General features: G+C 55.0%; 1 protein-coding gene across 1 annotated transcript; it reads right to left on the bottom strand.

Moving 5' to 3' along the window:
• Window positions 1-825: 825 nt before the first annotated feature.
• Window positions 826-11,286, bottom strand: LOC108404479 (pleckstrin homology domain-containing family G member 4B-like). Its single transcript, XM_073230483.1, is given in 12 exon segments — window positions 826-1,233; window positions 1,519-1,835; window positions 2,065-2,185; window positions 2,967-3,199; window positions 3,854-4,022; window positions 5,273-5,509; window positions 5,582-5,671; window positions 6,844-7,083; window positions 8,230-8,238; window positions 9,378-9,484; window positions 9,487-10,036; window positions 11,203-11,286. Coding segments are annotated over 12 exon segments (2,565 nt in total).
• Between the last annotated feature and the right edge of the window lie 1,816 nt (window positions 11,287-13,102).

Here is a 13,102-nt window from a genome sequence, read left to right on the forward strand (position 1 = left end):
TCAGCTGTTCTGGTGTCGCATTTGCCGAATTTTGGTTTTGTTATTTCCGTGGTGCTTGTGGGGCAATTTCACCCATCCAGAAACCTTCTTCCACCCCTCCTGCCACATGCTGCCATGTCCCTGAAGAGGCCCTTGAATGTTTCAGCCTGCTCGAGTGCAGTCATTGTAGCTTCCGCATGCTTAAAATGACTTTATTTCACCATTTTTGAAAGACACTTTTGTCAGGTACGAATTCTAGTTTGAAAGCTTCTCCTTTAAGCGTGTCACAGATGAGATGCCGTCCCGCTCCCAGTGGGGGACCTGCAGCAACCCCCAACCACTCACCTGTACAGAGCCTGCCATCTTCCTCTGGTTGCCTTCAGGAGCTCTTGCCTGCCTCTGGCACCGTGCAGTCTGGTTATGTCTGTTTTTGGGCTTCACGCATCTTCTAGGGCTGTGCGTTTGTAGTTTTGTCAAATTAGGGAAATACTCAGCCATTGTTCCTTTACAATTGTGTTGACCCCAACTTTGGGAACTCTAATTACACATTTATCAGGCTGCTTGGTGTTGTCCTGTAGCCCACTGATGTTCTTTTGAGCCCGTGTTCCATTTGGGACAGGTGCTACTGACATGCCTTCAGTTCAGATAATTTCCTCTGCTGACTTAACTCCTATGCATTTCATCTTAGATGCTGTGGTCTTCTACCCCTCTAAGTTCAGCCTGGGTATCGTTTTGTATCCACCCTGTGCCATTTAACTTTGTGGATGTCAGGGACACAGAACAACCCACAGCTGACAGCAGCATATCACTTCTGGGCTGGTTTTATTTGGCCAGTCATTCTCCTCGTTATGGTTTATGCTTCCTGCTTTGTTGCAGGCCTGTCTTTGGATGTCTGGCAATGGGAATTCTTTGTGTTGGGTGTGGGATATTGTCACCATATAAATTTCCTGGTGCTTTCTTCTGGGACATAGTTAGGTTGCCAGAGAACAGCTGGATCCTCAGGGCGTGGTTGGTGGGTGGGTCCGGGCAGTACTGGGTCACCCTGAAGCCGCCCTGTGTCCTCCGTTTTTCCAGGGTTCCATCAGGCATCACGTGAGCACAGGGGAGTGTTCCAGTTCCGCTAAAGGCTCCATCCTCGTGTGGCCTCCCGCTCTGCACAGGCCTCTGCTCAGTCCTGCAAGCCCAGCCACCTTTGCTCATCTCAGCTCGGGCAGCCTGCCGGGCCCCTCCCGGTCCCCCATCCCTGCACGGGCCCTGGGGACTCTCACAGAGGAAATCAGCACAGCTGCAGGGCTCTCCTGCCTTCCTGTCCTTTGATGCAGGACGTCCAGGCCTTAAAACCTCTTGTTTCGTATCTTTTGTCTGCTTATGTCTTGTTTTGTCTGGTCTTTGTTTTAAATCTGTTCCCTGTTACACATCTTGGATGAAACTGTAAGTTTTTTGTTTTTATAAAAAAGAAATTCTAAATTGTTTGAAAACTTTTGGAAGTACATAACACAAAAAATAAATAAATGAATGTGTGGGCACCCCCACCCAAACCAGCTGCGGGAAGCTGAGTGTGCATGGCTCCCATGTGCAAATGTACTCCCATGTGGAAGGCTGACTCCCTGCCCCCTGCTCCTGCTCGTCCTCCTCGATGCAGGTGGGAATGTCACATGGCCAGTGACGGTGAGCGGAGCTCAGTGGTCTCGCGTGGGCTGGGCAGCCAGGTCCATGCAGGCACCATGGCCCCCGGGTGGAGGGCTGGCTGCTGGAGGAGGATGTGCTGCTCTCTGAGATGGTGGAATGTGGCCTCTTGAAGGGGGCGGCCTGGCCACTGGGAGCAGGCACAGCTGTGGACATTTGGGTCTGTGACTCTGGAGAGGACAGAAAACACGTGAGTCTGGCCTCTGCTCCAGAAGCGCAGCCAGACTCAAGAACGAGAGGCCCATCCAGAGCACCGGCCCAGTTCCTCTCCGTGGGGTCACCCAGGCATGGTGTGGGCCTTACCATCCACCCTCCTGCTGGCCCACAGGGCCCACCGCACACATGGGGCCTGGGTCTGAGTGGGCAGGCAGGGTGAGAGTGATGGCCAAGGCGCCTCACCTGTCTCCTTCGTGATGTAGTCGGCAGCCTGGTCACTTCTGGCCGCATCGCTGGGCTTGATGTCCACAAACAGCTTGTTGCCCGTCCGTCCCCATACACACCACCTCCTGCATACTGAGTTCTAAGATGAAAGAATGCGGCCCATTCCCCAAGCAGTTAGTTGAGTACGATGCCGCCGAAGATGCTCTACACCCAGAACTGTTAGGCCAGGAGCATGTCAGGCTGGCCGGCCCTGCTCCCTGAGTGTTGTTGGGGCCTAGAGGTGGCAGTGCCTCTGACCTGGCCTCACAGTGTCCCTTTTCAGGGACCAAGAGAAAGGCGAGGGGCCTCGGAGACTGGGTGTCCAGCGGGAGAGAAGGGGAGATACCCTGTCTGCTGGTGAAGACTGGTGAGCTGGGCAGCAGGTACAGCCTGCAGTGGGGACAGACGGGATGGTGGGGGTCAATGGGGACAGCAAGGGACAGAAGACAGAGGGATTTGGGGACAGCAGGGCATGGTGGGGACACTAGGGGACAAAGGGGGGTAGATGGGACAGTGGGGGACAATGAGGACAGCAGGAGACAGAGGGGAACAGTCAGGGACAGAGGCCCCCAGGCCAGGCACACATGCTGTGTGCTGTGTGCTGGGAAGGGCGTGAGCCCAGGTGACCAAGTGACGAGGCACCTCCTGGAGACACAAGCAGAGAAAGAAAGGCAATGATCAGAGCCAGGTGGGGCAGGGGGTTGGGCAAGGGTGGGGGAGGCTGGGGAGGGAGACCCTGCCAGGCAACGCAGCTTCCAGCTCCTGCAAAGGACTGACCCACTGGAAGGGGTTTAGGGGCCATTGGGCTTCCTGAGCAAAGCTGCCCCAAGCACAGATCCAAGCCCAGACCAAAGTCCAGCCTAAACCCTGCTCCCACTCACCCCAAAACCTAGTCTAAACCTGCCCCAAGCCCAGCACCCTGACGTCCCACCACCTCTGTTCCTCAGCGCCTGCCGCCACAGGATCTTCCTGATCACGTCGGTCCAGGTGGTCTTGGCCTCCGCAGAGCTGGCCTGGAGAATGTAGGTGTCCTGGGATTTCCACCTTTGGAACCAGATCTTGAACCTCAAACCGCTGTCACCCACATTCTCCTTCATCCTGATCTCTGCTGTCTGCATCACAAGCCCGGAGGGGCAGCACTGTCAGGAACTCCAACGCCCTCCCTTGAGCAGCTGACCACATTCTGGCTGACCGTTTGACCCCAGCACCTCAGTGCTGGAGATTTGCAGACACCAGGTGGTATGGACAAGGCTGGGCCAGGGTCTCCCATGGATGGGATGGATGGAGTGCCCCCATCTGCACTGGCTCCCTCTCGGAGCCCCCATTTCCCCACTGGAGAAAATGATGGTGGAATGGGAAGGCTCTATGGAGCCCTCTGGCTCTCACCCAGCGCTGCAGGACCCCTGTGATGTCCCTCAGTGCTGGCAGGTAAGGGCTCGCAGGGGTGGTCTTCCCTGGGAGGAGCCTGAGAGCAGGAGACCTCACCCTTAGCCTCCATCAGGGAGGGGCAGGTGAGGGAAGGCCGCCTCCATTCACCATGATCAAAATCCAGGCTGGAGTCATGGACTGAGGAGATGTTTGTTTTCCAGCCTGAGCCAGCACACAGGACTGGAAAGAGCAAATGTCCCTGCAGCTTTGGGAGGTCTGAGGTTTTCAAAAACAGCCAGAGCACCACAGCAAGCAGCAGACACCACGTGCTCCCTGCTTTGTCTCCAGTGGACCAGGCCCGACCCCCAGTGGCACTGGGCACACGGGAGGAGGGACCCCTTGAAGGACTGCTTGTATGTGTAGGTGTTGTAGACCCCACCCACCTTTGTGGTCTTGCCGAACAGGATGGGGTCTTCAGAGAGGAACACTTTCCTCAAATACTTTCTCCTTCCACAGCAAATGATGAATGCATCCTGGCATCTCAGTGGCCGCTGTTCCTTCAAATTCACCTGCAGACAGAGCAAGTCTCCCTCAGGAATGATTGGATTCCAGCTGATACATCCACCCTGGCCTCTGAGAAGGGGGCTTGAGACTTGAGTTCAATCCCCAATGGCCACTGACTCAATCAGTCCTGCCTGGGAATGAAGCCTCCCCCAAACCCCCAAAGGCCAGGCTTGTAGTGTGCAGACCAGTGCACCCAGGGCAGCAGAGACTCACAGCCCTCCCCACATGTCCAGCTCTGTGCGGCTCTTCTCTCTGGCCCGTGAGTTATATCCCTTACAATAAGCTGGAAATCTAGGAAGTAAAATGCTTCCCTAGGTTCTCTGAGCCACTCTAGCAAATAACTCAAACTCAAAGAGGGGGTTTTTGGAACCTCCAGCCTGTGACTAGGTGGGGTAGGGGGCAATCTCATGGGACAGAGCCCTTAACCTGTGGGGTCTGACACTGGCTCAGGGAGATGGTGTCAGAACTGAGTTGAATTATAGGACATCCAGCTGGGGTTCAAGAGTTGCCTGGATGTGAGGGGAAAACCTATACACTAGGTCTGGAAACGGGTGCCGACCCCTCTTCAGGTTCCTGTGCTTGCCGGTTCACACAGAGGGTCTGCGAAAGCCCTTTCGCGTATGTCAGTTCAGTTCCCCCACCCCCAGAATCCTGCCTGAGTGGCATGTGGGCTGATGCCGTGTGGGAGGCTGCAGTCTCTGCGCCCTTGCCAGGCAATTGCTCCCTTGTGATATGGGTCCCAAACAACAGCAGGTCTCTCCCACAGCCTTCCATCCTGAGGTCAGCCCCGTTTCAGCGAGGCATAGTGTTCTCATTCTGTGTGGGGAATTCTGTAGCCATGCCTTCTGACCTCCAGAGACAAGGGGTCCCATCTGAGAGGGCAGCCTCCTCTTCCTCATGTGCTGGTCCTGCCACGCCACCATGGGGGTGTGTGCGCATTGGCCTTAGCACCCCCAAAGCCCCACAGTACAGCTGAACTGTCGATGCATCCAGTTGATTTAAAACAGCTCCAATAAGTCTGGTCTGCAGCCAGCCTGCTTTTCAAGCATGCAGCTACTGCCCCAGTGGCCCAGACGTTGGGGTCCTTCCTCTCACCCTCCTGCCCCTCTGGTAGAGTCTCAGGCGGGGCCTCTGGGAGGGGTCTGTTTTGGGGATTTTCCTGAAGGAAAGTTCATGTGTTCTTGGCCCTGATCATGTTTTTCCCCTGCACCAGCCCAGAGTCCTGAGCGCATGAGAGCCAGTCAGGGCCTTGGACGCTTAGGTCACAGTAGCGGATGGCATCCACTGTGAGCAGATCGTTGCTGTGGCGCAGCTAGAAGCGGACCACATCCTCGGCGGCTCCAAGTTCCCCCAGCTCCTGCTGTTGGGCCAGGAAGAGGCTGGCCTCTTTGACCGGGTCCTGGAGCAGGAGCGCGTACTTACCCATGCACTGCATGGGCTTCAGCAGGTAGGAGTCCAGGTCCATCTTGTCACCCAGCTCCTGCTGCTTGTCCTGCACAGGCAGGAGAGGGGGTCAGGTGCGACCAGGCTGGGGGCGACTCGGTTCTTGGGGAGGGGGGATGACCTTGAAGAAGATGTTGCCGTGGCCGTGGAGCAGGGCGTCTGCCTGGGGCTTGTTCTTGCTGTAGAGCACGTAGAAGCCAAGCTGTTCCTCCTGCAGAAGAGAACACAGGGCACCTGAGCCTGGTGGGGTTGGAATCGCTGCTGTCCCTGCCATCCATGCAAGTTCTCCCACAGGATGGAGGGAGGAGGCTAGAGGAAGGAGGCAGGAGGCAAGAGGCAAGAGGCTGGAGGAAGGAGGCCGGAGGCTGAAGGCAGGAAGCAGGAGGCTGGAGCCTGGAGGCAGGAGGCTGGGGGCAGGAAGCAGGAGGCTGGAGCCTGGAGGCAGGAGGCAGGAGGCTGGAGGCTTGGACCTGCATCAAGACTACTCAGCTCCTGAAGGTGTGGGAGTGCCCCAGGCCTGATGCCAAGTCCTGGAATTGTCTTAAAGTGGAGTTTGGGGGAAGGGGCAAGAGGGCAAGCCTGGGAGGGCTCAGAATGGGGGGCTTTGAAATGTTACTAAGATTCAAGAGCCAAAGTTGTCCAAACATTTAAAATTCTTGAAATTATTGCCAAAGATACAGAAATTGCACCTTGTGACTACAAGTGTCTTTCAAAAACTAGCTGAAAAGACATAACCTGTGGGATTTATTTCATCTGTGGTGTTTTCCTTGTGGAATGTCTATTTAAAAGTGCTGAGGCAAATGTTTCGTATGCCCACAGTGCAGACCCCCTGGGTGCCTGTGCCTAGAATAGTGCCTGGTAAGCGTTTGCTGAAAGGATTTTCTTTCCAAAGTGAATTAGGAATTTTGTGAAAGACCCTAATGGGGAGACAGTCCGTACTCGTGGCTGAAGAGAGAGCAAGCAGCCCCCTCAGTTAATGTGTGCATTCCATGTGCTTCTGTCAAGAGTCCCCACCAGATTCTCAGAACTAGGCAGGCCTTGCCCCAGGGAACTTTGGGAAGGGTTCTGAAGGGGACCAGTGGGCTTCCTGGGTGTGGCAAGCAAGCTGATTGGGACTTGCTTTGGCTGATTAGCCCTGGGCGTGAAGGTGCAGGGTGGGTACAGATCTAAGCTTGAGGATGTGGGCGAGGCCCCAGCACATGTGGCTCTCCAGAAGGCTGCCATCAGGCGATGTGTATGGGGTGTGGCCAGTGCTGTCAGACCCACAGCTGCCTGCCTGTTGTGGGCCACAAGTCTTACTGTGCCGAGGCACCCATGCCTAACCCCGACAGCAGTGCTCCGACTCTCTTGGCCCTGGGTTCCCTGCAGCCCAGAGGGACTCACGTGTCTGAGGAAGCCCTGGCCCATGGCCAGTGGACAGAGCCCACAGCACTCCAGCTCCCTGAGGAAGTGCCAGCCCTGGAAGTCGTGGAGCTCAGCCCCGTTCCCAAAGATGACATGGCTCTTCCCACGGAGGTCCCGGGGCAGGTCTGCTCTTTCCATTTCTGGAAAATAGTTGTCGATGACATATCCTAAGGACCTGACGTACTCCCTCTCTGTGGAAATCATCTCGGCCATTATGTGCTGTGGTCGATGGCTGGAAGACAGAGAGCCGGTGGGACAGTCAGGCTGCAGGCAAAGACCCCTGCAACACGGTGTCAACGTTTCCGCCTCCTACCGAGACAGAAGCAATGGAAATCCAGAAGGACAGTGGCAGCATGCAGACAGGAGGTTCCCAGCAAGCAGAGCACTTCCAGTCCAGCAATGGCCACTCACAGGAGTGCTCCCAGCCCTGAGTCATTCTCTCACTGTTACCTGGAGTTGCTCCTTTGATGCAATATAAATAGGAAAGATAAAAACAGGGAGGGATGCATATTAGCAGAAAAAATAACTTCCCCATTATTGATCATGGCCTTTACAAATGAGGAGAGATCCTTTTGGAAACTGAAAAGGTGAGATTCACAGGCTCCTGACTTAAGCCCGAGTCATGAGGCCTCTTGTTTCCAGAGGGTGTGATTCTAGCCCCTCTTCAGGGGTTGCTTCAGCGGGACATCCAAACACTCCCAGCAGGGAGCCTCTGCAAAGAAGGCTGTGGAGATTTATGGGGACATGGGTTTCTGATGCCCACCTGCTGCTAACCCACCAGAAGGTATTTCTGCAAAATCAGCTTTGTATAGTGACATCTGACCCTGAGGCCAGGGAGGGATGTGAGCAGGGGGCAGACCTCTTCTCCTCCCCAGTTCCCGCTGGTGTCCAAGCACTGTATATGTCTCAAGGATGCACATGGTACCAATAGGCTTCACTTCACTTGGGTGCTGAGCAGAGTCTGGTGGTGAACTGGGGCCCCACCCTGCCAACAGTGAGGCACATTGCTTTCTTCTTTATTTGATAGCATCCTACCAGCAACTTTCTTAAAGTACTCAATCCCAATGACGCTAATGGGGGTGGCAAATTTTTTGCATATATTTGGTTTTTTCAAGTGGAAAAATTTCAAGTGGTGGTCTGAAGAGCTACAGAGTGCACCCACTGCAGCTGGCTTGGAGAATGTGTGCTTTCCCACACCTGCACAACAAATTTTACAAATGCTATTGTTTTTGCAAAAATGGCACCTTCTGGTGGGTCAGTAACTGCTGCAGGCCTGGAGGAGCCCCCAGCAAACCAGAGGGCCACCATTACAGCAAGTATGCGCCATGGAGTCACCTCCTGTGAACACTCACTGAAAATAAGCACCCTTAAATACTCTGGAACAAAATAAAATTAGTGGTCTGGGTATTTGGACCAAATGGAAATTGACTTGCGGACATGATGGCTCGGAATTTCCTGGGAGATGCCTGCTGGCCAAGTGACAGGAACACCCCCAGACAGGCAGCAGGACTGTCTCCACTGTCCTGGTGTCTGTGGAGGGCCCCACTCCAGACCTGGGCTTGTTGGGTCTGTGGCTTGGATGCAGCAGGCAGGGGACTATCCTCAGGGCAAAAAGCAGGACAGGTCCCCACGTGTTCTCCTGGACCCAGAACAACCAAGGGCTGCTCTCAGCAGGTGGACAGCCCAGCCCCTGTGTTCTGCAGCCCCTAAACCTTCAAAATGAGCTTGGTGGAGCTGGAAGGTGGTTCACAAACCTCGTGCCTTCCCTGCAATGCAGATGCTCCCAAGTCCCCAAAGTCCCACCTTTTAAGGAGCACATTGTAACAGCCAGAGGTAGGGAAACTTGAAGGAGTGTTTCAGAAGACTTATGTAACCCCCTCAGGTCAGATTAAGGCCTGTTTTGGAAGACACCTACCTCCAGTCAGTCCACCGTTCTCTAGAGAAATGGACAAACAGGCACGGGACAAGCAATGCCCAGCAATGCTGCTATCAGCCATTAGGCATGGGTGGAGTTCTTCCCCACTTTTATCCAAACTATTAATAAGAAAATGTTTACAAACATTTTCTTAAATATTTGACACATTAAAATGGACACATCTGTTTGGGCAATAGGTAAATGGGTGCATATCTCTAGTCTCAACACTTAGGGTCTTTTTGTAAAAGCAATTTTTAAGGTAAAATTTTCATATTGTGGCCTTTATTTGCCTTTTGTAAATTTCTAAAATAAGGGCTCCTTAAATGACTAGACTTGGTTATGTAACCATCAGAGTGGGTATGCCACATTACCTCAGGTCATGGAAAAGAAGCAGTTTTCAAGGATTCTGTTCTAAACATGGAAAGTAATTAACACCTTGCTTAAAAGCAAAGGCACGCGTGTTTCAGCCTGGACTGGACAGGACGGGCTGGGAGGGGTGCATATGGATTCTCTGCTTTGTAGGAGCACATGGAATGGCTCTGGGTGTCTAGATCTCCCCTGAGCACTGGGCCTGAAGGCCGGAGGGCTCCCTTCTCACCTTCCTGCTCTCTCTCTTTCTCCCGTCGTCCTCACGGGGCCGGGTCCTGGTGGGAGAGGACAGACTCCGGTTCCGAGGGGGGCTCTCAGCACCCTGGCTCAGGGGCCCACCTTCTCTGGGGCTGTGGCAGTGGTGGTCTCCAGTCCTCTGACGAAGAACCCCGTGTGGCCTGGCCAGTGCCCATTCCTGGGGCCACAGCCTAATGGAATCTCAAAGCTTTGTGTTTTCTTCATGATTTTCTTCAGGGGGTGTTTCCTGGGGTGGCCACTGGGTGTCTGCATGAGTTCAGAGTAGGTGGAGCTGTTGTCCAGGACATGCACACCTGGGCCCAGGTGCCCACTCTCCTGCCCACACAGAGTGGTTTGTCCAGGGAGCGGTGGGGCCCACTGTCCAGTGTGGACCTCGGGGTCACTGAGGCAAGTCCAGGATTGCTTATGGTGTCCCCTCTCAGCCCTCTGAGCAAGCACCTGCTTCAGGGGGCTCCAGTTCAAAGGTGGGGCACCGGGGCCCGGGTGGTCACAGAAAGGGCCTCTTGAAGCTGCAAGGCCCTGTGCCACTGCTGCAGGGCCTGCTGGCCGCCCAGGCCCCACCCCACTGCCTTGCCCAGGGAAGCTCCCCACAGTCACCTCCGTGGGCTCCTGTTGACATCTCTTTAGATACTAGGGAACCGGCTCTCGGCCCAAGGGTTCTGGGAGCTCACGGCACTAAGGCATCCACCCACCCACCTGCACAGCAGAGGAGCGAGCTGGTCAGGGCAGCAGGAGGCCACTGCTGCCAAGATGGCCTGGAATGCCTGCCTGATGCTGTGCGGCCAAGTGTGGCTCGTGTGAACTCAGGTCACAGGACTGCTATGCAGGTCACTCAGACGCAGGACCAGGGTGAGCCAGACGGAGAGGCAGGAAGACCCCTCTGCCCACAGTGGCAGCTGCTGGCTGGACTTTCCCACTGGGAGACCAGGTGAGTTTGTGTCTTAGCCTGAGGGGTTTGTGTCCGGCAGCAGTCAGAGTGCTTGCCTCAGTGGGAGGGGAGGGCCTGAGCTTCCCTTTGTCAGAGTAAAGCCCTGGGGAGGATGGGATGAGTGTGAGAAGGCTGCCCTCACGCTCCTGTTGAGCTCTCTGAGGGGAAATGGGTGTGCAGATTAGGACGGGTGTTTTCTAAACCCTTCAACATATTCGGGTTTGACTGTTACTGAACTGGGAGCAGGCAGGCTGTGCTGCATGACTGTGCTGCAGTGGTAGAGTTCCTACTGCTTCTTGGAAAAATTAGCAAATTACCGTGTTAGAAACTTTTCTTTCTTTTCTTTTTTTTTGTTTTGGTATCATTAATCTACAATTACATGAGCAACATTATGTTTACTAGACTCCCCCCATTACCAAGTCCTCCCCACATACCCATTGCAGTCGCTGTCCATCAGCATAGTAAGATACTATAGAATCACTACTTGTCTCTGTGTATACTGCCTTCCCCGTGCCCCCCACCCCCTACATTATGTGTGCTAATTGTAATGCTCGCTTTCCCCCCTTCTCCCTCCCTTCCCACCCATCCTCCCCAGTCCCTTTCCCTTTTGTAACTGTTAGTCCATTCTTGGGTTCTGCGAGTCTGCTGCTGTTTTGTTCCTTCTGTTTTTTCTTTGTTCTTATACTCCACAGAGGAGTGAAATCATTCGAGAGTTGTCTTTCTCCACCTGGCTTATTTCACTGAGCATAACACCCTCCAGCTCCATCCGTGTTGTTGCAAATGGTAGTACGATTTGTGTATATGTACCACCTCTTCTTTATGCATTCATCTACTGATGACAGGTCGCTTCCATTTCTTGGGCATCTACTGGGCGAGAGCGTCGATCACGTGAGTCTTGCGGCTGCGCAGTAGCTGCAGGTGCTGCCACCGCCTTATTCAAAGTCAGTAGCATCGGGAGCGCCGCCAAGAGATGCTGCTGCTGCTGCTCCCTCAATGTTCGGTCGGCCGGCCCGGGAAGAGCTGCGCGCGCCGTCCTGTCCACGCTGCGGGCTGGGCGGAGACCAGATGCTGAGGAACCCGCGCGTGCTCGGCTGCGCCGTCCTTCCGGCGCGCATGCGGGGGCGGCACCGGCCCGGACTTGGAGCCGCTGCCCTCGCCGGACTTCGGAGAGCTCGGCGAAGAGGCAGCTCCCGCTCCTGCGGATCTGCGGTGAAGGGTCCAGAGCAGGCCCTGCTTCAGGGTGAAGGCGACGGCGACGGCTCTGCGGGCCAGAAGGTACGTGGCCGCGGGGCGCGGCGGGACCCGAGCGGGGCGCGGCGGGACCCGGACGGGGCGCGGCGGGACCCGGACGGGGCGCGGGGAACCCTGCCTCCGCCTGAGTGCGCGGCACAGCCAGACGAGGGGGCGGCCGTGCGAGTGGCTGCCCGGCCGACGCGGGTGGTGGGCTCGCGGGACCCGCTCGGGGGCCGGGAGTTGGCGCGCTGCGAGGGAGGGGCCGCCCGTGAAGGAAGGGAGCGGAGCGGGTGCACCCGGGGCGGATGTTCCAGCGGCCGGTGAAGTTCGCTGGGGTGGGTGGAAGGGGCGCGCCCGAGCCGCTGCTCCTCCGTCCGGGCCCGGGTGGTGAGGGCGGCTGCTCTCCGCCCCGCGGCGCGCGTCCGCCCTGCCCCGGGCCGCCCCGCCGACCTGCCCCCGCCGCTCTAGCCCGGGCCGCAGGCGGTGGGGACGGGCCGGGCCGGGCCGCGCAGACGGGGAGGCCGGTGGGCGTTTTGCCGTGTGTGGATTTTCTCGGCGGGGGCCTCGAGGGCGAGGGCCTGGCGGGCTGAGGTTCAAGTGTGACCCGCGGCGGGGCGGCGGGCGAGAGGCCGCCGAGAGGCAGCGCCTTTAAAATTAAAACTTTTCTCAAGAGGTACTTCTCGTGTCTTTTATTTGGGAATGAAGTTTCTTTACTTTGGTCTGGGAACTGACAGTGCAGTTTATTGTATTTAGAAATTCCTATCTTTCTGTAATTTCGGTTTGTAATCTGTAGCTGAGTAAATTATAACCAGCCACAGGGATTCTGAGACAGGGACCGTGGGTGTAGTCAGAGTAGGGTGAGGGCCTCTGGAAAAAGACCCCTGCCAAACCTCCGTCTGAAACAAGTCAGCGAAGTCAGACTCAAGTACCAAGTTAGGAGTATAAGCCTTCAGTGAAGATTAGTTAAATAAAAAGCCAGGAGTAACCCGGCCTGGAATGTTTGTGTAAACATCCCCCGGATCAGAAAATGCCTCCATGTAGCCCATGACTTCATTGTGTCAGTTAAATGAGGATGTTGTAACATTTAGTTCAGCCGGATATAAGGCCCAGTTTATCTTTAACTTTGCCCAGATGCTGCTTTTCCTCCTCCATCCCCTAATCAAGTGATATATAACCTGGGCAATTAATATGGCAAGTAAGCCCAGCTGCAGAGGACATAGTAAAAGCAGGAAACATCCCATTTTAAAGATAAGATTGCATTTTAACACCCAGGAAGTTAAACAGGTAAGATTGTTAAATTTTTTATTAAGGTATTATTGATATACACTCCTATGAAGGTTTCACATGAAAAAACAATGTGATTACTACATTCACGCATGAGGCCCGCGCCCCCCACATCGTACCCCACTGCAGTTACTGTCCATCAGTGTAGTAAGATGTCACAGATTGACTATTTGCCAAGAAGTAATTAAGTTGCTCTTGGCTTTTTGAGGTTTAATTGATTAATTTTGGGTATTTTTAGTGGACTTTCTAGC

Source organism: Manis javanica, chromosome 3, assembly GCF_040802235.1.
Source record: "Manis javanica isolate MJ-LG chromosome 3, MJ_LKY, whole genome shotgun sequence".
Lineage (NCBI taxonomy): Eukaryota > Metazoa > Chordata > Mammalia > Pholidota > Manidae > Manis > Manis javanica.